General features: G+C 46.2%; 1 protein-coding gene across 1 annotated transcript in view; it reads left to right on the forward strand.

Moving 5' to 3' along the window:
* The window catches only part of LOC127566940 (transmembrane protein 198-like), a 66,522-nt gene extending 41,029 nt beyond the window's left edge, over positions 1-25,493 (forward strand). The window contains exons 3-6 of the mRNA XM_052009476.1: positions 5,545-5,776; positions 13,976-14,551; positions 15,822-15,970; positions 17,117-25,493. Of these exons, the coding sequence (XP_051865436.1) occupies positions 5,620-5,776; positions 13,976-14,551; positions 15,822-15,970; positions 17,117-17,260 (1,026 nt within the window). The 5' untranslated portion in view covers positions 5,545-5,619 and the 3' untranslated portion in view covers positions 17,261-25,493. The remainder of the gene's footprint in view (positions 1-5,544; positions 5,777-13,975; positions 14,552-15,821; positions 15,971-17,116) is intronic.
* Positions 25,494-26,553: the final 1,060 nt, after the last annotated feature.

A 26,553-nucleotide genomic window follows, 5' to 3' on the forward strand; every position in this document is an offset into this window, starting at 1 on the left:
TAAACCCATGCCCTCTAGTGTTAGACACCTCTGCTATCGAGAAACGTTTCCCTCTATCTATGCCCCTCAGCATGTTGTTTACTCGTGAATGTTTAACGTTCTCCTTGGCCAACCACCCCCCTCGCTCCTCCCACAAAGTCGAACAAAACTTACTATGTGTATGTGTGTATGTGTGTGTGTGCAGGAGGGAAGGGAAGTGCAGGAAATTGAGATCGATCTTGCCCTCCTGATGGTCACGGGATCATCAGAAACGTGGGAAAGCCCTGAAACCTCACCTCAATAATCAGGTAGTCTTAATCAACTGAAGACTTGTCCATTAATACTCATACCAACCAACCAACCTGCACATGGGCGATGAGCTAAGTTAAAGTGTGCATTTCATTGCGGATTGAGGCAATGGAAATACGTAACAGTGTATGCACCACTCGGGGTGACTACAGCCTTATCAAGTTGTACAGCACAGACTCGAGGCCCATTGAGTCCTCACCAACCATCAACCACCCATTTACACCAATCCTACACTAATCCCATTTTATTCCCATCAACTCCCTTCCCAGATTCTACCCTTCACCTACACACTGGGGTAATTTACAGCGGCCAATTAACCCTAGGCAACTCCGACGGCACCCCCACCCAAACCCGCGGCTTCTCCCATCAAGAAGGACGGGGGCGGGGGGGGGGGGGGTGGGTGGTTGGTGGAGTCAACACCACCTGCAGGTTCCCCTCTGAGCCACGCACCATCCTGATTTGGAAATATATCACCAGTCGTCCACTGGGTCTAAACCCTGGAACTCCCTCCCCAACAGCACCGTGGGAGCACCTTCACCAGAAGGACTGCAGCGGTTCCAGGGGGTAGCTCAGCCCCACCTCCTCAAGGGGCAGTTAGGGATGGGCAATAAATGGTGCTCTTGCCAGTGGTGCCCAGAATCCCAGAAATAAATGCAATGTTTGGCATTTTCTTGATGAGATAAAATCTTTTTAATTTTTTTTTGGCTCTTTGGTTTTTTTTGCTAATTAACCCATTTAGAAGTGGATGGCCCTCTGGCATCAGATTTAATTGCTTGTTGATGAAACGGAAAATTTAACAGCCGTGGAATTTGAGATCCCTTGCTGTGGAATTTGGGTTAGTCAGCTGACTTCTTGTGTTGGAGGTGGAGCCACTGGAAGGGCTTTGGGAACAGTGCAAGGAACAATCTTTGTGGGAATATTTCACTGGAATACAACCAACCAGCCCTGTTGTCGATCTGTCTGAAACTGTGGAAGGATTTGGTTGGTTGCTGGGTCAGTGTAATGTGGGCTTTATACAAAATAATCGGAGAAAACTAATGCAAACTTTGCATTAAATGACACAGTGGGTGCATCTATTAAAATGCATGCAAATAGGTGAAGACTTGTAGGCTTGACTCCGATGCCCCCCAGTGGCTTTATACAGGATTAGAATTTGAATTATAGAGACATGCAGCCAACAAACAGGCCCTTTGGCCCACTGAGTCTGTGGTGACCATCACCCACCCAATTACACTGACCCCATTTTATTCTCCCCATGCTCCCATCAACTCCCCCCAGATTCGACCCCTCGCCTACACACCGGGGGGCGATTTACAGCGGCCGATTAACCCACCAACTGCGTTTGCAATGCCTCAAGCCTGTGGTAGGGTCAAACAACTCAAGGACACTGCGGTCTAACGTCCCTCACCACCTTGGCTGAAGGCAAGTCATGAATTGGGAATCAGAAATGAACTCTTCTGGTTGCAAAGCTGAAGGTGTAGCCATAGAAATATTGCATAACATAATAGAACATAGAACATTACAGCACAGTACAGGCCCCTTCGGCCCACAATGTTGTGCTGACATTTTATCCTGCTCTAAGATCTATGTAACCCTTCCCTCCCACATAGCCCCCTATTTTTCTATCATTCATGTGTCTGTCTAAGAGTCTCGTAAATGTCCCTAATGTATCTGCCCCCACAACCTCTGCCAGCAGTGCGTTCCACACACCCACCACTCTGTGTAAAAAATCTTACCTCTGACATCCCCCCTATACCTTCCTCCAATCACCTTAAAATTATGTCCCCTCGTGTTAGCCATTGTCGCCTTGGGAAAAGTCTCTGACTGTCCACTCGATCTATGCCTCTTATCATCTTGTACACCTCTATCAAGTCACCTCTCATCCTCCTCCTCTCCAAAGAGCAAAGCCCCAACTCGCTCAACCTATCTTTTGGATATTCCATTGACTGGTCAATAATCCTGTTACTAGTGATAGAACCTGGAGGATTCACCAGGGAAACCCAACCCGTTCCATGGGTTGTTCTTTCCACTGTTTGTTGGGTCATTGCTTCAAGCTCAGACAGTGAAGGAGGTTCTGAGGAGGTCGTGCTGTCGAACTGCTTGCTTCTGCTGTCCTGGCGGGCTTTGGTAATTTATTGTGCTTCTGAATGGAAATATATGGTCCGCCTTGCTCCAATTATATAGTGAGACGGCACCTGGAATATCGTGCACAGGTCTGGTCTCCCTATCAATAGAAAGATAGACTTGCAATCGAAAGAGTGCAGTGAAGGTTTGTCAGTTCGATTCCTGGGAAGGGGGGGTTATGTATCAGAGATTAAGCGGACTATGTCTACATTCTCTCGAGTTTCAAACAATGAGCGGTTGTTTCATTGAAACATGGAAAATACTTTTGGGGCTTGATAGGGTAGACACAGTTTTTATGTCTCCCCTGGCTAGGGTGTCTAGAACCGGGGGTCACAGTCTCAAAAGAAGGGGTCAGCCATTTGGGACAGGGCTAGGGAGAAATTTCTTACCTAGAAGGTGGTAAATCTTTAGATTTTTCCAGTGCAGAGAGCACTTTTCCTTCTGTGGATATTAGAAGGTTTGCAAGTCACTGTTTAAAAATAAGCCCATTTAAGGCAAAATATTTTCTCACAGAGGATTGAGAGTCTTTGGAGCGGTCTTCCTCAAAGGGCAGTGGGAGCAACGTCTTTGAATGTTTCTAGGGCAGAGGTAGATTTTTAAAGCGAGGGGGATGGGTTAGGTGGGATTAAGATACGATATTTTTATTAGTCACATGTACATCGAAACGCACAGTGAAATGCATCTTTTACATAGTGTTCTAGGGGCAGCCCGCAAGTGTCGCCACGCTTCCGGCGCCAACATAGCGTGCCCAGAACTTCCTAACCCGTACGTCTTTGGAATGTTGGAGGAAACCGGAGCACCCAGAGGAAACCCACGCAGACACGGGGAGAACGTACAAACTCCTTACAGACAGCGGCCGGAATTGAACCCGGGTTGCTGGTGCTGTAAAGTGTTACGCTAACCACTACACTACAGAGTCAAGGTTACAATCAGATCTGATCAAATGGCAGAGCAGGCTGGAGAGGAGTGGTTTACTCCTGCTCATAACACACACCTTCACGTGTCTCTGAGAGGGCTGTCGAGGCTCAAGCACTGAGCATCTTCAAGAATGAGACTGAGAGATGTTTAGATCTTAAGGTAATGTGGTTAGAACAGGAAAGTGACACTGAGCTGAAAGAATGGCAGAGCAAACACGAGGGGCTGAATCACCTATTCCTGCTTCTATTCCAAAATCAAAAAGATGGAAGACACTGGAACTCTGAAATAAAAACAGAAAACGTTGGAAACACTCAGCAGGGTGGGCGGCAACTGTGGAGAGAGAAACCTGAAACTTTACCACTGATTCTCTCTCCGCAGATGCTGCCTGACCTCCCGAGTGTTTCCAGCATTTTCTGTTTTAATTCCTTCTGGTGTTTTTCTGCCGTGTTGTTGTAAGTGTCAATTCAATTTGCGTTAGAACGGTGCTCTAATTGCCATCCCTGCTTTGCACGATTCCCCGGTCTGGACAGAAGTTTAAAACCGCTGTGTATCTGCACTGCATCAAAGCTACCCCACGTCGCGGCATTTGCTCTCAGCTCAATGTGAGCAAGTTAAAGGGGAGGAGGCGATCCCAGCCAGGAAATCAGAACTTGCTTTTAGTCCCTCACCACTTGCGTCTCTGAAACTTCTCCCAATCCTGTTAATTAATTATTACGTTCCCATAATTCTGTTGGCAAATGCTTTATCTGAGCAGCAATGGTCTGAATAAATATTTCCTCTGGAGGGTTTATTGGTGTTGGTATCTTGGATTTTCCTCAAATAGTTCTGGGGCATGTCAGCCCAGAGTTTTGAGTCCATTCTCGTGGAGTGGAGGCTGAAGCCACAGCCTTTGACATTCAGTGATGAGAGTGCCACCAAGTAAACCACACTGACACATCAGCAATGCTGAACAAGGTGATTCAACTGAGAAACAAATTTGCTTTGGCCACAAGCAGTAAGATGAAATGGCGCGCCGAGCACACCAGACAGATGAATGGAGTGATTGTTTAGCAGGAAAACAGGAGAAGGTGCGATTTCTGTCAGTGTCCCGAGAGCTATGTGCCACAGGTATTCAATGAACATTAACAACCTGCAGATGCTGGAAATCTGAAATAAACCAGAAAATGCTGGAAACACTCAGCAGGTCAGGTAGTGTCTGCAGTTTGAGAAACAAAGTTAATGTTTAGGGTCAAAGACCCTTCGTCAGAACTGGAAAGAGAGAAACCAAGTTAGTTTAAGTTCCAGAGAGGGTGGGGGAGAGATGGATAGGACAAAGGGACTGTCCCCAATAGGGTGAGGCGAGGTTACTATTGGGATTAGGTATTAGTCACTCACTGTGCTGACCTATTTCTGAGACTGTCAATATGTGTGTTGTTCAACAAACTATTAAAGTTCTTAATCCCATCTCTAATATTGGGAATTAAAGCTTTGAACATGGGTTGTTAATTGTGGAATTAGATTTATTTGTCAGATCATGCCACAATCTTCCTTTCCAATACTCACATCTTCAGCAATCTTTTTCTCTTCACATATTTATAGAACTTACCCTTTTGTTCCACAAACCAACTACAAAAAACTTCAGCTCCTTTGCCTCATATATTTGTGCAATTCTCTACACTTGCACCTGATCTCCTCTGTTGCCTTTTTTGCTTTTGTCAAACTTCTCGCCACTTTGGTACCAAGTAGGCGATATTTTAGGAAGCAGGCGGTTTATTTCTGTGCTGTTCCAAACATCCTAAACTTTAGAAATTCTTAAGACACGTGCTGCTGTGCAGGAGGTAGTTTTACATTACTGCAAGCGTGGCTTGAACCGCCAGCAAGGAAAGCATTTTGCCACGGGCTATCTATTTGCTGACGGATATTTTTTACATGTACTGGTTCATTTGTAAAGGGCCAGTGTAGCCAAACCAGGATTTGGCTGAGCTTGTGTAGGCAGTTCATCAGCTTGAGCTCATTCAACTGGAATCTCCTTGGATTTGCTCTGAGATGAGATATACTCCAGAAGCTGTGAAGTCCTACACCTAAAACAAAAGAAATGTGCTGAGGGGAATTCGAGTGGGCCTGCCCTGACTTTCCATGGCCACTGGTTTAGTGAAAGTTAATATATTTCGGATTTCCAGCATCCATAGCAATTTCTTGACCTAATTCTGTTTGTTTTGTATCTTTCTCTTGCAGAGTTTGTGGTGTTCTACTTGAATGGACAGACTCCCCTAGCTTTCTTGCTCCTTCTCCTGTGGGCTTTGGACAGTCATGGCGTCTACACTGTTTGACGTTAGCCTCATGGACACTGGCCAGGAGGCCGTTGATGCAAACCACTGTGACCTGGAGGTGGAAAGGAAATATCAACTCATTCCATCCATTATTTGTGCCATGTGCTGCCTGTTTGGGATCATCTACTGCTTCTTCGGTGAGTGAAGTATTCACAGAGCAACAGACGATCTGCTGGAGGAACTCAGCGAGTCAAGCAGCGTCTGCGGTGGGGGGGGGGGGGGAGGGAAAAGGAATAGTCGACGTTTCGGATCGAGACCCTCACCAGGACTGAGAGTGGATGGCCGGTATAAAGAGGGGAAGCAGGGGGTGGGCGGGGGGAGAGACAGGAGTCTGAGGTGATTGGTGGACTGAGGAGGGGTGAAGGATGACGGGCACATCGAGCCAGGTAGTGGGGAGTCGGGAGACAGAGGCGGGTGAATGATAGATGGAGGCAGAGCGAAAGAGAGAGAGGGGAAAATAAAACAGATGGGGGGAGGGGAGGGTGAAGGTCGGAGGGACACAAAGAGACCGGGAGGTGAGAATGGGAACCGTTAGGGGAGGGGTAAATAATTTCTCCCAATTCCTCTGTCTCCGCCGCATCTGCTCTCAAACTGAGGCTTTCTGTTCCTGGACATCAGAAATGTCCTCCTTTTTCCGGAAGGGTGGCATCCCTTCTGCTGGTGGTTGACGCAGCCCGCTCTCGCATCTCCTCGGTTTCTGCTCCCACCCTCCCTCCCTCCCTCCACTTTGGAAAAAAGTATTCACAGACTTGAGTGGGACATGTGAAGGGTGCTACGTTGTGAAGGGCAGCGTGTTTTAAACCTGATCTGTCTTGGCAGTGCACGATGAGGGAAATCACAAACGTACTGCTACCATTCAATTGGCACAAGTTAGTTTAAATGCACGTCCCCTTTCCCTTGTTCTGTTATGTTTCTTGAATTAGATGCAATTTTCTTTTTCTGAGTTAAAGTAATCCTTGCAGGCTGAAGCTGTCATTTCTCCCAGGAAAAGGAAGTGGCAACCTTGTGGGGATGTATAGAGGGGCCTGGGGATTGAACTGAATGTGTAGAGGGCATGGTTTGTTAGACAGATTGAGGCAGCACCTGTAAATGGATGAAGAGTAAGATGGAGAACCACATCCCTGAGGAAGAGAAGTTTCCCAGGTGGCACGGTGGCACAGTGGGTAGGGCTGCTGCCTCACAGCTCTAGAGACACAGGTTCGATCCTGACCTCGGGCACACGAGTTTGTACGTTCTCCCTGTGACTGTGGGAGTTTCCCCCGGGTGCCCCGGTTTCCTCACACATTCTAAAGACGTGCAGGTTGGTAGGTTAACTGGCTGCTTACGAATTGTCCCTAGCGTGTGGGTGAATCTGGGGGCAGTTGATGGGAATGTGGGGAGAATAAAATGGGATCAGTGTAGGATTGGTGTAAATGGGTGGCTGATGGTCGGCACGGACTCGATGGGCCGAAGGGCCTATTTCTGTGCTGTACCTCTCTTTCAGTCACTTTTGTCAAACAAAGCTCACAGAACGTAAGTTGAAGGGCAGTCCCATTAGCAGGGTCTGGAGGTGAGCAGAAGACGTTGTATGGACAATGAATCTCTCACTGACCAGCCCCAAGCTCATTACCAACTGCGCATGTTTTCCCATTTTGCTTACTTACCATTTTAGTGGAAGGAGATTTGTGTCTAATCTCACTGACCCAATTATCTTGTTTTTAGCATTAAGTCTGTTTCATCCAGCTAAGTCTTATGAAAGATACATTAAGCTAAGGCCTTGACAGAAAACCAAATAACTGCAGAATGTTGGAAACCTGAAATAAAAAAAAGAAGCTACTGTAAACACTCAGCAGGTCAGGCAGTGTCTGCGGAAAGAGAAACAGAGTTAATGTTTCAGATCAAAGACCCTTTGTAAGAACTGGAGAAATGAGAAAACAAGTCTATTTAAGTTGCAGAGAGGGGGATAGAACAGTGGAGATGGAGTTAACGCAGTGCCATCTAGTTAACAGATGAATGAGGGCAGCTCCAGAAAGAGAAAAGGTGGAACTGTGAGATGCAGAACACAGGGCAGCACAGTGGCACAGCGAGTAAAGCCACTTCCTCACAGCTCCAGAGACCCCAGTTCGATCCTGACCTCGGGCGCTGTCTGTGTGGAGTTTGCACGTTCTCCCTGTGACTGCGTGGGTTTCCCCGCCGGGTGCTTCGGTTTCCTCCCACATCCCAAAGACGTGCGGGGTCAGTGAGTTAATTGGCTGCTGTAAATTGTCCCTGGTGTGTGGGTGAGGGGTAGAATCTGGGGGGAGTGGATGGGAATGTGGGGAGAATAAAATGGGATTAGTGTCAGATTAATGTAAATGGCTGGCTGATGGTCGCTGCCGTCATTGGAGACCAAAACTAAAAAAGAATACTGGAAATACAGATCAGCCAGCAGCTGTGGAGTGGGGAAAACTGAGATAGTGTTATAGATTGCACTGCATTTCCTTCATTGCAACAGAGACCACACCTCAAACTGGGGCGTAAGGTGCTTTGGAACATTTTGAAAAGGATGTGAAAGGTGCCTGGGGAATTGTAAGTCTGTCTGTCTTATCTTTTACAGCAATTGTGAGGTGAATTCTGCCCCTTCTTGTGTTTTCCCTCCTGTGTTGTTCTGTCAGCACTTGGTTAATGGTTCTTAGAACAAGGAACTTCTTCGAACATCCAGCTCCTTGAGCCTGCTGCACCATTCAGCAACATCGTGGCTCACTCCAGACCTCACACTTTGCTTTTCCATCCAACCCCCTTGGTGTTTGCCTCCAATGTACGCAATGAGCAAGGACCTACTTGCCTCTGTGATGGAGATTTACAGACCTTCGAGTGAAATAGTTTCCCCTTGCCTCAGTTCTTATTATGTGAGCCAGGCCCCAAGTTCTCCACTCTCTAAGCGTCACTTGCAGGCGGTGAAGGCCAGGATGGGTTTCTGTGACCGGCTGGAGGCACACAGGTGTAACTATGAAGTCTTGCTCCTTCCTGTATGTAAAACCAATTCAGTGGCTTCTTTCCTTTGTATCACTTGGTGTAGTAACCATAAACCTCTTCCTGTGACACTGATGTTAATAATCTCCACCGCTCTCAGTGGAAACACTGTCAGTGACCAAACCTTCACCAGCCAATAATTTGTAGACCACTTAACTTCCAGGGGATAATACTGAGCTCTCTGTTTACAAGATTATCAGAACCTTGCACTCTGACCTCACTGTGTATGACTGCCATCCCTTTTCCTCTATCAAGGGATATAATTGCAGTTTACAATTAGGATTTTATTGAATTACATTCCACTCGTTTGTTATTTTAAAATATGAATGTTTACATAGTCATTTTTATCTTTGTCTTTTTATTTAATTTGCAGCACCATGGAACCAAAAACACTTTAATAATTTTTGCAGACTTTTGTTTTACTGGTTTTCTCACTCAGTCCTCTACTTGTTCTCTGTCAGTGCTACGTCCTAGTTTTGAAGTTTAACTTTCTGCTGCTTCAGAGCCTGATGCTGACACTCCAAGTCTGAAGCACTTATAGACAGCAAATTTATATGAATGGCGTTTGTCAGTTAGACATGACTGCCAGTTTAACAGACGTACCGTCTGCGGATTGTGTTAACAACCCAGTGCCAACAATTGTTGGGTTCACCAATAGCAGCTTCTACAAGGGCATTCTACATACTGACTCGCTAAACACTGGCAACCACAAGAGTCCTAATCTCCGCAGTTCTAAGTATGCTAAACCCTGCCGATCATAGGAGCACTAAACTGAGGGGATCATAAAACGCTGGTGATCCCAGCAGCGCTAACATCTAAAACTTCGGCAGAATGTTAAATTTGGGTGATGCTGAGAGAACCAAACTCTAATGATCATCAAATACTGGCAATCCAATGAGCACTAAACTCTGGTTGTAAAACACTGGCAAACTCAGGTGATCCTAAGTGCATGGAACACTGGAGTCACGATACGAACGGTACAAAAACTTCTTCCTGAGATAATATGCTGCCTGTTTTGGGTGCAGCTTTTCCGAGTGATTTCTTTAAATCCAACATTTTAAAAAAACCCATTTATTTGCTTGCCACTCATGTTGGTAAGTACAATTGTGTCTGCCCTAAGTAAAAGGAATACATATGATGCTCTGTGTGGGAACTTTGTAGTTGCTGTTGATATAAATGTACAGTGGGTACTCTGGGGCAATGCAAGTGACTGTCATTTTAAGCCATCGGTCTTCACTGAGGGAAATTTGGTCTGTTGGATGTGCAGTCTGTCAGGTGAGTTGTTAAACTGAGGTTGTCTCAGATGAACACAAGTGATCCCAGGGCACAAATTTGGAGGAGAGAAGGAATTTCCACGGTGATATTCATTCCTCATGCTACAAACAAATTATCTGTTCATTATCCTATTGCTCTTTGTGGGATCTTGCTGTGTTCAAATTAGCCACTGTGTTGCTGACATTATTGCAGTTATTACACTCCATTGACTGTAAAGTGCTTTGGGATGACCCAAGGCTGCTATAGAAATGCGAGTCTGTCTTTACTTGTGCCTTACTCTGCACCTGCTTCAGAGTGTGGGAGAGGCCACCTCTGTAATCCAGTCCGAGTGCTACTCTCCTATCTGTCCTTTCCTTACCTCGTGTTATTCTCTGTAAGCCTGGAACACATTGACTGGGAAGTTTTCTGAGCATGAGTAAGGGCTGACTTTTTGGTCAATTGCTTGCAGATTTCTTCAGTTGAAAAATCACAGGGATCTTGTGTATGAATTCTTGAGAATTACCTGTAACAACAATGGTTAATGTACATTGTAATAACAATGTAACGACAATGATGATAGTGCTATCAGTGGAGCAGAACATCCCAAGGCTCTGCACTTCATTAGGAATGGTTGTATTGCTTAGTTACATTTAGTGTGCTATAGTTTATCATCAGTTTAACTCACCATATGCCAATAAATGAGGGCTAACCACTGACTCGTAAGCATTTGAACAGCCTAATAGCAGTTTCCTCGATCACTCTGTAAGAATTATTAACAGAATCATTGGTAGTTTTAAAGCCTCCAATTTGAAAGCTATGGTTGTACAAAATGGCTGGTCTGGTCAAACAAACAAAAGGTTTGTTGCTCCAATTCATTGAAATGACCGAGATGGGAAAGGATTAAGTGTTCCCATTACTTTATGGAATTCAGCAAGAAATGGGCCAGTGTTAAGTTTATTCCCATCCAACTGGATCCTTGACTGAGCTCTAAACTCCACAGCTTTCTGTGCCCCTGTGTCTGATGCATCCAGTTCTGAATCAAGTCTGCTGGGTTGTAACAGGTGCAGTTATGCCAATTAATGTGAACACTGTAGAAAGGAAGAGGAAAAAATGTGGAACTTTAATAGGGATAGTGTTTAACATGCACAGCTGCAGAGAAACCTGATGTGCCAGAATTATCTGCAAGCAGAAATTGGAAACTTGTTCCCATCTCTTAATGGATGCCATGCATTTTATCCTTGGCCCCTTTCCACAGCCTCTCCTGAAATGCCGGTCACTGCACTGGGTCGGTGCTGGATGTGTCATGGTATTGGGAATGACAGTGGTTATTTTACCTAAACAGCAAAGTGCAGTGATTGGAGAATGGTGTGTTGTCAAAGTGATTTGTGTCAGCTTTTAAGTCAAGTCAAGCGAAAATCAGTGAAATGTTCATAACATACCACTACGTTTGAACAGTGCCGATGTGGAAATGAACTAAGTGAGGTCGGAGCTATGTTATGTGACATGCGAGTTGCTGCCCAAGTTATTATGGTGAGGTCGCTCATGATAAATGTTCAAAGGTGGTGCAATCAATTGGTCATGACCAAATACCATATTCTAGCTGTAAATACCACATCCACAGCACCTAATAAAAGGAGGTGAGAAGGTTAGAAAGATGACAAGGCAGTTTACAGCTCAGTGAGATAAAGTTTTGCAGTGTGATCTTTTCAATGTCTTTTTTTACAGTCAGCCCATCAATATGGTTAGTTAGCCTCTGCCAAGGCACACCGGCTCCCTCTGGTGGTATTGTGGGTTTGTGACTGAGCTGTGAATCTTTGGAATTCCCTGTTCTGGTGCGCTGCGGATGGTGAGTTATTGAGTGCGATCAGTAGTTTATTTGGAGTTGAGGAGAATGGACATCAGGCGGTAAGTGGGGTTGAGGAAGAATGGCCAAGATCTTATTGAACAGCAGAGCTGGCTTGAGGGACCATTAGATTCCTATTTCTTATGTTCTTGTTACCACAGCCAATTTAGGTAGACTGTTTATTACCAGCACCATTGTGGGGAGAGAACCTTATTCTTTAGGATAAAGATGTGATTGTGAAATTTGAGATTGCTTTTAAATATGTCTTCAATAAAATGTTATTCTTTATCTTGAATGCATGTCAGTAGGGCAGCTGAGGTGTTGAAAGGGGGTAGCTGGGTCATGTTTGGATGCCGAGGCTGTGATTTATGTTGCTAAAATGAAAGCAAATAACAGACACTGGCAATGTATGAAGCAGTCACTGCTGTGAGAATGAGGAAACTGACTAAAGTCAAAGCGGAGCTGGCTGGCCTGGGTGTGACTCTGTGGCAGTACCTTTGTCTCTGAGCCAGCAGGTCCTGGGTTCAAGTCTCACTGCACAGAGCGGAACACAGCATTCGAGCTGACACTCCACTGCAGCACTGAGGGAACACCCCACTGTCAGAGGTGCTGTTTTTGAGATGAGACGTTAAACTAAGGACCCGTCTGTGCTCTTGGGTGGATGTAAAAGATCCCGGGGCACTATTCTGGAGAAGTGTAACAGAGTTCTCCTCTATTTATCTCTTATTCAGTGTCACTGGCCCAGAATTTTTAGTCAGTGACCACCAAAGTACCGTCTTCTGGAGGTGAAGTCAAAGTGAGGCCCGATCTGCTCCCTCGGGTAGACGTAGACAATCTCATTTGAAGAACAGCAAGAGCTAACGTGCAAAACGCTGGAGGAACTCAACGGGTCAGGCAGCATCTGCGACGGGAAATGGACAGTCGACGTTTCGGGTCGAGACCCTTCGTCAGGACTGGCCAGACCAGATGAAGAGTCTCGAGCCGAAACGTCGACTGTCCATTTCCCTCCACAGACGCTGCCCGACCCGCTGAGTTCCTCCAGTATTTAGTGTGTTGCTCCAGATTCCAGCACCTGCAGTCTCTAGTGTCTCCAACAGCAGAGTTTCTGGGTCAATATTCAGCACTCAGCCAGTAACACGAGGAAAGCTGGGTGATCTGTTCCTGTGTCTTTGCAAGGTACCAGAGGGCGGTTTGCTTCCACTTGGGAGGGCAAATGGGGTGTCGGTCTGACACGTCATCCAAAAGGTGGCGCTGCACTCCCTCAGGACCAGACAGGGCTGTCAGTGTGTGGAGTGCAGCTCAGACCCACAGTATTCTGATTCATAAAAGGCGGGATCCCTTTACTGTTTGTGGCATCTTCCTGTGCACCTGCTGCATCTGGTACATCACATCAGCACCCCCACTTCAACTCTCTGACCATGTTACTCTCCTGATAAAATAAGATAAGATTTCTTTATTAGTCACATGTACATTGAAACACACAGTGAAATGCACCTTTTGCGTAGAGTGTTCTGGGGGCAGCCCGCAGGTGTCGCCACGCTTCTGGTGCCAACATAGCACGCCCACAGCTTCTTAACCTGTACGTCTTTGGAATGTGGGAGGAAACCAGAGCACCCGGAGGAAACCCACGCAGACACGGGGAGAACGTACAAATTCCTTACAGACAGCGGCCGGAATTGAACCCAGGTCGCTGGCGCTGTAATAGCGTCACGCTAACCGCTACACTACCGTGCCTGCCTTTTTACAAACACCTGTGCACAAAGTGTCCCAAGCTGGGTTTTGAGTTAAAGGCTGTATACAAGTCTAAGTTGCTGCAAGTTGTTTCTCCTTCAACCTGAAAAGATTCCAAACAAGTAAAAGAATGTTTCGGCTGGATCTTGGATTGAGACACTCTGGATCAGAGGCGCTGGGCTGAGCCAAACAGAACTATGATTGGCCTACATTTGTTGGAAGTAAATTCTGTGACCAACATATTGATGTGCTTTATTTTTAATCTGTTGCCAAACTTGCCTCATTGTAATGATTAAATAATAATAAACCCAATCTCCACTATTGTACAGTTTATAGAATTGGTGTAGAACAAAAAACGTGTTTGCATGTTTGCCCCACAACTTTAAGATATTATTGTTGGTAGAAATGGCAAATTAATTTGTTGCGGTCGTTCCATTCTCCCCTGTTGTAATGGTGGAGCTAGTGTGCCTGGTCACACTGTAATGTAACGTAACTGCTTCTGAAATCTTTGTTGCAGGTTATCGCTGTTTCAAGGCTGTCATGTTCCTCTGTGGGCTGATGTTTGGCTCCATCATCATTTTCCTGTTGTGTTACAAGGAGCGTGTTCTGGACATTCAGCTGAGCGTGGAGGCCAGTGCAGGCATTGGTCTAGGCATCGGAATCCTGTGCGGACTGGTCACCATGCTTGTCCGCAGCGTTGGCCTCTTCATGATTGGCCTGGTGCTTGGCCTTCTGGTAGCAATTGCCACCCTCATCGTGATGGAACAGTTCTACCACCCACACACCATCTGGGTTCCAGTGGGGCTTCTCATTGGCGTTGGAATGCTGTTTGCTGTCTTAACTTTACAATGGCAAAAGCTTTTCACTATTATCTCCACTGCAGTCTTTGGTGGTGCCATCATTACGCTGACTGTGGACTATTTCATTGAGCTGTTTCTGTTGGCGCAGTACGTCTACGAGAGGCTCAAGATTGCTCCCTCGCTGCCCGTTTGTTGGTACAGTTGGGTGATCCTTGGCATCTGGCCCTTGATGAGCGTTCTGGGAATCCTGGTCCAGTGGAAACTAACAGCGGAGGGCTACTCGCACACTGAAGGTAAGGTCGCTTCAAGGGTGTGTCTCTACTCCGTGAAGGGGGAGTGGCTGGGAGACGTCTCTTTTTAACATGAAAGACATTTGGAAAGCTTCTGTGAAAGGGAGACCACCTTCCCGAAAGATCCCAGGCAGTGAGTGTCACCCAGCTGAGCCAAGTCTTTCCTGTGCACATGTGTAAGGGTCACTGGATTGAGATCAGGAGCACTGACGGCTGTGTCCCCACTTTCAGTGACCCCAGTGCTCCTAAAGATTGAATGGAGCATGGACCAACTCTCAGACCTGGCATGTTGCCAGCTGGTATGACCAGGAATGCACTGGGTAATAAGTTTGACCACTACGCCATTTGAATGAAAAAGCAGCCTGTACTTTGGAGGATTTGAGGGGCTCATTAGATCGCTCTATGTAGACAGCAGGAGTACGAGTACATGGTTCCCTGAAAGTGGCGTCACAGGTAGACAGGGTGGCCCACTGGCCTCCCATCAGTCAGGGCATGAGTACAGGAGCTGGGAAACAGTTGCAGTTCAATCTTTAGGAGCACTGGGGTCACTGAAAGTGGGGACACAGCCGTCAGTGCTCCTGATCTCAGTCCAGTGACCCTTACACATGGGCACGGGAAAGACTTGGCTCAGCTGGGTGACACTCACTGCCTGGGATTTTTCAGGAAGGTGGTCTCCCTTTCACAGAAGCTTTCCAAATGTCTTTAATGTTAAAAAGATGTTGGTGAGGCCGCATTTGGAAGATTGTGTTCAGTTGTGATCACCCTGCCATACGAAAGATGTCATTAAGCTGGAGAGAGTGCAGAGGAGATTTACGAGGATGTTGCCGGGACTCGAGGGACTGAGTTATGGAGAGAGGTTGAGCAGGTTTTGGACGTTTTTTCATTGAAGCGTAGGAGAATGAGGGGTGATATTATAGAGGTGTATAAAATCATGAGGGGCATAGACAGGGTGAATGCACACAGTCTGTTTCCCAGGAATCAAGAACTAGAGGGCACAGGTTTAAGGTGAGTGGGGAGAGATTTAATAGGAACCTGAGGGGCAACTTTTTCACCCAGAGGGTGGTCTGTACGTGGAATGAGCTGCCAGAGGAAGTGGTTGAGGCAGGTACACTAACTACATTTAAAAGACACTTGGACAGGGACATGGATGGGAAAGGTTTAGAGAGATATGGGTCAAATGCGACTATCTTGGTCAGCATGGATGAGTTGGGCTGAAGGGCCTGTTCCTGTGTTGTGTTACTCCATGAGTCGATGCACTTTGTTTTTCCGTTAGTTATCATCAGCAAACGACAAAGGCGAGTGCAGTTGATGAGAATACGACAGAAAGAAGCAAAGAAGCGCCGCCGGGCCTCTCAGGCGGAGGGCACATATCGCAGGAAGCCGTATCCAGTCAAGCGCTACGCCGGAGACATCCTTTCACCGGTAACGCACAAGTAGTCTAACGCTTGTCCCCTGTAGCATGAGTAGAATCATCAGAGCACCTCGGTTTCCGCCTTGGCATTCATCAGCGCGCCACTGGATCCCCTCGTTTGCAGTCGGGATGGGCAATTCAGCTTCACGTGTCTACGCTGCTGTTTCTGTCCGAGCCGACCCCTGCCCTTCCGTTCTCCCGTGTTCATCCTGATTCCCCTCAGATGCACTTCAGCAACTCCCACGAGTGACAGAAGTCGTCAGATGATGAATTTTAAATAAATCCCCAGTTGTGTGAATCAATGGGAGGGAATTAAAGGAAAGGAATTTGATTACCACCGGAGTGCTGACTGCTCAGCCGGTCTTCTGATCCCAGTGTTTGCCCCTTGTGTAGGTGGATGCCTGGATTGCAGGCCTTTCTTGTGCCCTTTGTTATGAGAGCACGAGTGAGGGGAAATATTTGGTGCGACACTTTGTGCTGAGCATTCAGGAGGTCACGTTGTAGGTTTCCTGTCGTCTTTGCGAGGGCTAGAAAAACTAGGGCTTCTCTCTTTGGAGAGGAGGAGAATGAGAGGTGACTTGATAGAGGTGTACAAGATGATAAGAGGCATAGATTGAATAGACAGTCAGAGACTTTTTCCCAGGGCAACAATGGCTAACACAAGGGGACATAATTTTAAGGTGATTGGAGGAAGGTGTAAGGGGGATGTCAGGGGCAAGTTTTTTTTTCAACAGAGAGTGGTGGGTGCGTGGAACGCACTGCCGGCAGAGGTTGTGGGGGCAGATACATTAGGGACATTTAAGAGACTCTTAGATAGACACATAAATGATAGAAAAATAGGAGGCGAGATGGGAGGGAAGGGTTAGATAGATCTTAGAGCAGGATAAAATGTTGGCACAACATTGTGGGCCGAAGGGCCTGTATTGTGCTGTAGTGTTCTATGGAGCATCCCAGAAGTTGTGTGGGGGATGGGAGGGTGGAGGATAGAGCTGTGGGGATCGAATTGAATTAATACTTGGATGGGGAGAATCTGCAGGGCACTGGGGAAAGACCAAGTGTGACTGGTCTGAAAGGGCTAGCACAGGCCGGACAGACCAAATGGCCTGCTTCTGCTGCAGGATTCCACTGAAATCCATTTTTCTCATGTTCTCCTCCAGAGCTACATCCAGAGTATCCGGGATCGGCAGACAGGAACATCCATGAGCAGTCTGAACACAAATATCCACACCATCGTGGATCTGGATTATGACTGTGGATCCACAGTGCCACTCACAGCCACAACCCCCGTCGTCACGGCGTGAGACAGGCACAGTCACACAGCAAGTACTGCTCAAGGGTATTAGTGAACAACCAGTTTATGTAGATCCCAGCAGGTGACCAGTAGATAAAATGTGGCACTCTAGTCTGAAGTCTCCACACACCATGATCTGTTTGCATGTCTCCCCTCTCTGAATCACGATTGCAGCAACTATGAAGCAGTGCATCTCTCTCTCTCTCTCTCTTTCTCTCTCAAGTCTTCTCATTTGTTGCCTGCCTGAATAGGACTTCAGCAGCTTGACCGAGGAGGACTTGCAGGCCAGAAGAAATGATGCCCCTGGTCGGCAAACAGGCACAGGACGTGATGCAAACCGTTCCTCCACCTCAACCCCCGCCAGGTGACTTGTCAGGGGAAGTGAGCCCACACACAGGAAGAATAACTGAGATGCGTGTACAACTTGTTTGTGGAATGACGAACTTTCTCCCTTGAACTCTACCCTCTTTCGGGGTCCGTGCGCTTGGCGTGTTTTCTGATTGGCTTGTCACTTCTCATAACTGTAGCTGTCATCCACAAGCCACCAGTGTGTGGCTTTTTACGGAGCCAAAGCTCATCTGTGGCTGATTCCTGTGAATGTGTCATTTCATGTATAATCGATTCAACTGTTTGCTTTTAAACCCAGAAGGACTAAATTCCCTTCTAAGCCTATATACCAGTTTAAATCTGTTGTTGTTCAGTCCAATATACCTTAAAGTATAAAATTGTCTCCCTTTAATTCCGTGCAACTAAACCTGCCCCTTTAAATATAATCCAGCAAAGTAAACGGCCAAATGTTCTCTATTAAAAAAATGCTCCCTTCACTCTTGTTCTTTGCCTTTCTTCTGTAGCTCAGGGTCTGCTGATGGCTACGGGCCTCTTGTTTGTGATGAGGACTCTCCAGTTCTTGTTTCTTGACCTTTCCAAAGCTTGCACAGATTCCAGATCTCTGCCAGTCACTAGACATGGGACGGAAGATACCCCGCAGAAGGGCAGGTCCTGCTCTTGATGCTTCAAGCTGCGTAAATGTCTTCAGCACCCCTTAACTGCTCAGGTGGACTGCAGCTGGCTGCAGCTCACTGGCACTCAATGATTAGGGCAAAGGACTCCGCTGCTCCTCTTGTCCCGGAGTAAGACCTACGCAGGAATCTGATGCAGGTTGTTGTTCATGTCAGCGCAGATCAGTACACAAAGGATGTGCCAGTTATAAGGTAAATGCAGGCTGAAAACATTAGTCTCCACAGTGAAATGAAGATGTAGAACCTCCGATCTCTTTGACAGTCCAGTATGGGCAAGAAGAGTTGTCATTCTGTGCTGTTGTGACTGTAGCTAGCCTGCTGAGGGTGGAGGTGCTCACACACTGATCTCTTCTGTGATAAGTAGCTGAGAACTGTGTGGATTACGAGGTAAGGAAAATTGTTTGTCTGGGCATTTTCTATACTCTACGCACTACAGAGAGCACAGCAGGGCTCTGTCCGGGCCCGATCCACTCTCTGTGCAGCATTACAAGGTGCCATTCATGCAACTTCTTGAACGCTGATAGGGTAAAGCTCACAAACAGAGAGCCAGACACACACACGCACATGCACAATACACATTGGACACACGACAGGACACACACACATTCTCTCTATGTTGATGCCCTTTTAGTTTATTATTACAAGGCTCTATCCACAGAGGCAGTATGTCCACAATCATCCTTTGTATCAAGGCTCTATCCATGCTGACCACGTGTACTTCACAATAATACAGGGATCCATCCATGTAGAATCCACATATTCACTGTACAGTAAGTATCCATCCACAGAGACTCTATGGCACCAATCCAGGTTCACTATGTTGAGATCCATCCATGTAGAGTCTGTCACCTGTCCATGTTCTGTACATTATTGTGTATGTGTGTATGAACACGACCCTCTCCCGTGTGTGTGTGTGTGTAGACACGACCCTCTCCCATGTGCGTGGACACGGCCCTCTCCCGTGTGTGTGGCCACGGCCCTCTCCCGTGTGTGTGTGTGTGGACACGACCGTCTCCTGTGTGTGTGGACACAATGCTCTTCTGTGTGTGTGTGGACACGGCGCTCTCCTGTGTGTGTGTGGACACGGCCCTCTCCTGTGTGTGTGTTTGGGCACGGTGCTCTCCTGTGTGTGTGGACACGGCCCTCTCCTGTGTGCGTGTGGACACGGCTCTCTCCTGTGTGCGTGTGGACACGGCCCTCTCCTGTGTGCATTTGGGCACGGCCCTCTCCTGTGTGCGTGTGGACACGACCCTCTCCTGTGCGTGTGGACACGACCCTCTCCTGTGCGTGTGGACACGGTGCTCTCCTGTGTGTGTGGACACCCTCCATGGGATGGTCTGACCTGACTGACTCCCCACACCACTGAGGTGAGCTCTACTCAGGGTCCAGGGGCCACAACCTGCAGCTCAGGTGACCCATACAAAGAGGTGGGGAAGAGTGAGGGACCTCCAGAGAATCATTCTCCATGATGCTGACCCTCGCACACCGAGGCTGGCAGGTGCTGTGTGCAGGAGATTGGTGTCACAGTGCTGACCCTTTCATTGTCTTGTTCCTGATCCCCGTGCGGCATCTCCTGGTATTTCTGTGAGAGAACGGAGAGGTCACCGATGGAAGCTGGAGGAAATATGTAATGCATTATTGATGGTAGGGGAGTCAGCTGTGCTGCAGGGAATCCAAGGTGGACCAATCTTCCGATGGGGTGCAATGATTGCTGGCACGAACTTCCCCGGGTAAAGCTGCCTTTATGTGGGATTTTCCACAGGCCTTGAAATTGCACCACTCATTGGATGGATTCCTGGAATTATAATCGCATGATATCCAAGCCCCAATTTCTTTCTATAATTAATGCACAGAAGTGTCCAAAACACACCATTTTGCTTTAATGCTCCTATATTTTTTACTCTTAAGTTTCTTTGAAGCATTGTCCAGGAGAGTAATTTTTGATTCCTGGAAACTACAGGACAACGTTTACTGTGTTGGGAACCTTGAGAGAGGTTTCTAATTTGAAAATAGACTTTTGATTTAATTCTTAGACTGGACATGGCATTGTTGGCAAGGCTGATATTTACTTTCTTTGCCAAACTGACCAGAAGGTGTTGAGCCCCCTCCTTAAACTGATGCAGCATATGTGGGGAACGTACAGCCAAAATGGTACCACTGGAACAGGAATAGGCCATTAACACACATCACTTCATCAGGTCTGGTTGTGTCTGTGATTTGTCTCCATATACCTGCAGTTTTCCAATATTCTTTACTTCGTTAACAAATTTAAAAATAACAATTGGCTTGGCATCAACTGCTGTTTGCAGAAGATGAGTTCCCAATACCTGCTGCACTTTGCATGTGTAGGACTGTTTTCTAACTTCACTTCTGAAAGGCCAGACTCTTCAAAGTTTGATTCTGCTCCCTGGTCCTCGACTCAGCAACCAGCAGAACGTTTTCTCCCTATCTAGGTTTGGAAGTCTGAAACCAGGAGGCGGAGTCTAAAAGCTTGTGCACGTCAATAAAATGGCAATTCAATCAAATGGCACTTAATATTCTAAATTCAGGGGAATGTTACATGATCTTTCCTTGTAATTTTAACCCTTGGAGTCTAGGTACGGTACTCTCTCTCCCCCTCCCCTAAGGTGTAGTACCCAGAATGCTATCTGTACTGGTAAGCTTGGGTACCTGCCTTTCCAACCCATTATTTAAGTGATTGATAAATTACTTAGATAAATAGTTGTAGCCCCAACACAAATACCTATGGGAGACCATAAGTCACATTCTGCCAATCTGATTACCTGCCCAATAGCCCTAATGACTTTTGCCACTTAACCACTTTCCTAACCAGGTCAGTAATTGTTTTCAATAGCATGAACTTCAACCTTCGCTAACAGTTGCTAATGAGAGACTGTACCAAATGCCTTCTGGAAATCCATGTTAATAACCTGCATGGACATCCCTGTGTCCACTACTTTAGTCAGCTTTTCAAGACCTTCCTCAGGCATGACCTATTGTTCACAGATCCAGGCAGGCCCTCTGATCAACTGGAAACTTTCAAGGTATCCAGTCAAAATATCCTTAATTGTAGACTATTATTATTAATTTTTCTGACAACAGTTGTTAGAATGAACTGGCCAATATTTGCTCATTTCCCTCTCCCAACTTTTTTAATTAGTGGAGTTAGCATGCAAAATTTTCCAATCGAAAGGAATGGTTGCTGAAATGAATATTTTGTAGTTAGAGCAGCTGCAATAATTAAATCCCTGGGGTGCAAATCATCTGCTCCTGGGCTTTTGCCACTCTTTAGTGCTTTATGATGTTCATTATGTTAATTTTGGCAAGTCCCTGTATCGATTTAACGTGAGTTTCCTTGGGATGCTCGACAGGTCTTTGACTGTTGTAAAACCAATGTAAAGAAATGATTCAACGTGCCTGTTGTGTCCTTATTTCTGTTTAGTGTTGCCGTTATCCACTTTTGAGGGGCTGCGTTGCTCCTCACTCTTTCCAAATATAATTATAAATGTTCCTTCGTTGATTGGAAACACTGTGCAGTTTTCTTTTCATGCATTCTTTTTGTAACTCTCGTTGCTCTTTCTATTTTCTTTTTCTGTGCCTTTTCTCCAACCTTATGCCATCATTTACCTCCTTAATTGGCCATTATGCTGTTTTCTTTTGACAAGTAAAACTCTTTCCCCTTAGGGGTATAAACTGGTTTGGTATTACATTAAATTCTTTCTTGAAAACGTTCCACTGCTCTATTGTTTGCTGCTTTACCTATTAACTGATTTGCTCAGTGTAGCACGGATGGTCTTTGAATCACATGGAAGTCAGCCTCAGGTAAATCTAGCAGCTTAGAAGGTGTCTTGCATTTCTTCTTTTTGAACACAGCAATGAACATAATCATATTGTGATTGTTAGTGAACAAATGCTCAGACACATTGTGCTGCTAAAGTTAGCTCACAACTCATCACCAAACATAGTATAGCTGCCCACTTGTTAGTTCTGGGATGTCATTGCTGCAGAACACATAAGAAATACACTACCTATCAGACACGAGTTAGTCGGTTTATAAGGACGTTTAAATGCTCCGGTAAGGCACTTGGGGTTTCCGGCATCTGCAGTTGTTTTATTTCTAATCCCTGGTCAGTTCTGATGCTGCCAGACCCCCTGAGCTTTCCCAGCGTTCCCCATCATTTCAGATTTCCAGCAAGTGATATGTTCTGTATCTCAGTTCCAGCTTTGCTTTCTCTCTCCTCTCTCTATTTGCACCTCACCCGGACAGATCAGCTGCCATTAACAAACCTCTCTCAGCCAGCACCCACTGTCTTCTCCAGGTCTCCACACTGGCACAGACATTCCCTTTGTTCTCTCCATCCTTTCTCCCACCCCCCCCCCCCACCCCTTCTCTGCAAGTTTAAACTGTTTTCTAAATTGTCCCAGTTTGAATAAAAGTCATCGACCTGAAACATTAACTCTATACGCAGGAGAAATAGGTGCAGGAGTAGGCCACTTGAGGTTGCTCTGTCACTTAAATGAGATTTCAGCTAATTTAATATTAGCCTCAATAGCACTGTCCCACTTGCTCCCCATATCTCGTGACTCCCTTACATCTGTCACCTCTGTCTTGAGTATATTCACTGAGCCCGCCTCCACAGCTCTCTGGGGCAGAGAATGCCAAAGGGTCTCCACCGTCCGAGAGAAAAAACTCCTCCTCATCTCCATCTGAAATGGACGACGCCTTATTCTGAAACTGTGCCCTAAGTTCTAGATACCCCCACCAGGGAAAACATCCTCCCTGCACCCACCCTGTCAGGGCCCCTTAGACCCTTGTCTATTTCAAACAAGATCACCTCTCATTCTTCTAAACTCCAATGAGTATAGGCCCAACCCTTCTTCATGTGTCAAACCCTTCATCCAAGGAATAACACAGTGAACCTTACCTGCCTCCAATGCAAGTGCACCGTTGCTTAAAACTGGAGAATCAAGTTGTCCTCAGTACTCCTGGTGCGGTCTCAACATCACCCTGTAAAATTGCATCAAAACCTCCCTACTGATCTACTCCATATAAAGGCCAACAGTCCATGGCCCCCCCCCCCTAATTACTTGATGTACCTGCATGGTAATGTGTTGTGTTTGATATACTAGGACCCCCAGATTCCTTTGTGCCACAACATTCTGTCGTCTCACTAGTTAAAGATTTACTTTTCCAGTCTTGTTTCTAATGTGGACAACCTCACATTTCCCCACATTGTACTCTATCAGCTAACCTCTTGCTCACTTTGATCTATCCACATCCTGTTGTAGTCGTTGTGTGTCCTCTTAACAACCCATCCATCTTCACACCTTCAGTCAATTTGGCTCCAGTATTCTCAGTCCCATCATCCGAGTCGTCAGTATAGATTACAAGTAGTCAAGGGCCCAGCTCTAATCCTTGTGGCTCCTCGCTAGTTCCTGGTTGCCAATCTGAAAATGACCCATTTATCCCCTCTCTGTTTAGCCACTCTCTTCCCTACACCCACCACCATGTGCTCTTATCCTGTGCAGTTACCTTTATGTGGCACCTTATCAAATGTGTTCCGGAAATCCAAATATACTACATCTACTGGCTCTCCTTTATCCACCCTGTTTGTTACACCCTCAAGAGATACTAACAACTTTTGTCAGGTGGGATTTGCCCCTCATATCGACTCTACTTGTCTTATGGTTTTCTAAATGCCTTGCCATTACCTCCTAGACTAACTGGTCTATAATGTCCTGGTTTCTGTCTCCCTTCTTGAATAGTGTTGCATTGGTGGCTTTCCAGTCATTGGGACCTCTCCAGAACCCAGAAAAATTTTGGTAGATTATCATCAATAATTCCACTATCTTTGCGGCCACTACATGACTAGAGCACGCAGGCTGTTAGGTCCAGAGGACTTGTTGGCCTTTAGCCCCGTTAGTTGGCCTTGTACATTTTGCTAATAATAGATTGTTTCAACGTCCTCCCTCCCATAGCCCTTGATTATCTCTTACTATTGAGATGTTCTTGGTGTTTTCTACTGTATTGACCAACACAAAATTTATTTAGGCTCAATGCCATTTTTCTCTTTCCATCATTAATTCACCAGTCACATCCTCTAAGGGACCAGCATTTACTTTAGCTATTCACTTCCCTGTTATATCCCTGTAGAAGCTCTTATAGTCTATTGAATATTACTTGCTGGTTTACTCTCCTCTATCTTCTCCCTCTTTATAGTTTTTTTTCATCATTGGTTTCCAAACATTTCCAGTCTTCTGGCTTTTTTTTAGGTTTGGTATTTGCTCCCTGGCCAGCATTTTCTTTTTTTTTGGTCAGATTTCTAGCATCTGCTGGCTTTTTACTTTTTGACTTCTGCATTTATGCATTCTGACACCTTATATCTGCTACCTGGAGGCCTCACACAGTTCCTGATACAATCTTAAATCCTTTTCTATTTTTTAATTCTATCCATTAAGTCTCCACTGCCTGCTTACCTCTTGTTAGATCCTCTCTCGTCACTGAAGTGACTACATCTTTAATCACTGCATCCCCTCCTCCACCACCATTCTCTGTATCATTCCTGTAGATCTTGTAAACTAGTATATTTGCTTTGCAGTTTCAGCCACATCTCAGTAATAACTACCATACTAGACCATCCAAGTTCAAGTTGTGCCTTATATTCCATGTGTTCTATAAAGAACATCTATTAGCTTTACTTTTTCAAGGCGGCTTTGAGGATACCCTTGAATTATTTCTTCTATTCGCTTTGTGGGGATTCCTGGGTCAAGAACTCAAAATGGAGAAGGATGGTACAAAGAATCTTGTCCATTCTTCTTGTACACATGGAATGATGTCACGTCACAGAGTCCCTATCTGCCCCGCCATCGAGTATCCCCTGCCCCATCTGTAGCAGAGCCTCATCGGTCATAGTTATGTAGCATCGTCCCGACTCATTCATGTTGACCAAGTAAGTCGTCTATCTGAGCGAGTCCCATTTGCCTGAGTTTGGCCTATACCCCTCTAAACCTTTCCTACCCATGTACCTGTCCAAGTGTCTTTTAAACGTTGTAACTGTACCCGCCTCTACCACTTCCTCTGGCAGCTCTTTCCATGTACCCACCACCCTCTGTGTGAAAAACTTGCCCCTCAGGTCCCCTTTAAATCTTTCCCCTCTCACCTTAAACCTGTGCCCTCTAGTTTTAGACTCCCCTGTCCTGGGAGAAAGACTGATCATTCACCTTATCCGTGCCCCTCATGATCTTGTAAACCTCTATAGGGTCACCCCCCCCCCCAACCCCCTACACTCCAGGGAAAAAGGTCTCAGCCTATCCAGCCTCTCCTTATAACTGAAGCCCTCCAGTCCCAGCAACATCCTCGTGAATCTTCTCTGCAGCCTCTCCAGCTTAACAGCATCCTTCCTATAGCAGGGTGACCAGAACTGCACACAGTGCTCCAAGTGTGGTCTCACCAATGACTTGTACAGTTGCAACTTTACGCCCCAACTCGTGTATTTGATGAACTGACTGACGAAGGCAAGCATGCTAAATGCCTTCTTCACCACCCTGTCTACCTGTGTCTCCACTTTCAGGGAACTATATACCTGTACCCCGAGGTCTCTGTTCCACAATACTCTCTAGGGCCCTGCCATTTTCTGGGTTAGTTCTTACCTAGTTTAGCTAACCAAAGTGCAACACCTTGTACCTGTCCGAGTTAAATTCCATCTGCCGTTCCTTGGCTCACCTCTTCAGTTGATTTAGATCCCATTGTAATCTTAAATAACTGTCTTCACTGTCCACCATACCATCAATTTTGGTGTCATCTGAAAACTTACTAACCCTCCCAACTACATTCTTGTACTAATCATTAATATAAATGACAACCCACAGCGGACCCAGCTCTGATCCCTGCGGCTCAACACTAGTCATGAGCCTCCAATCTGAATAACAACTCTCCACTGCCACTCCCTGACTCCTACCACCAAGCTAACTTTGTATCCAATTGGGCTAGCTCACCCTGGATCCCACGTGATCTCACCTTCTGCACCAGCCTACCTGGCAGGACCTTGTCAAAAACCTTGCTGAAGTCCATGTAGATAACATCTACCACCCTGCCCTTGTCAATCCTCTTTGACACCTCTTCAAAAATGAAGAGGTCACTCAAGAGATAAGGGCAAATGTGGAGATGTTTTGGAGAACATTTGTATTACCGGCGAGGAGATATTTTAAGCGTTTCGGTGCTTTAAGGTGGATAAATCCCCAGTGCCTGACCGAGTGCATCCTAGGACTTTGTGGGAGGCTAGAG

The sequence above is a fragment of the Pristis pectinata genome, chromosome X (genome assembly GCF_009764475.1).
Source record: "Pristis pectinata isolate sPriPec2 chromosome X, sPriPec2.1.pri, whole genome shotgun sequence".
Classification (NCBI taxonomy): Eukaryota; Metazoa; Chordata; class Chondrichthyes; order Rhinopristiformes; family Pristidae; genus Pristis; species Pristis pectinata.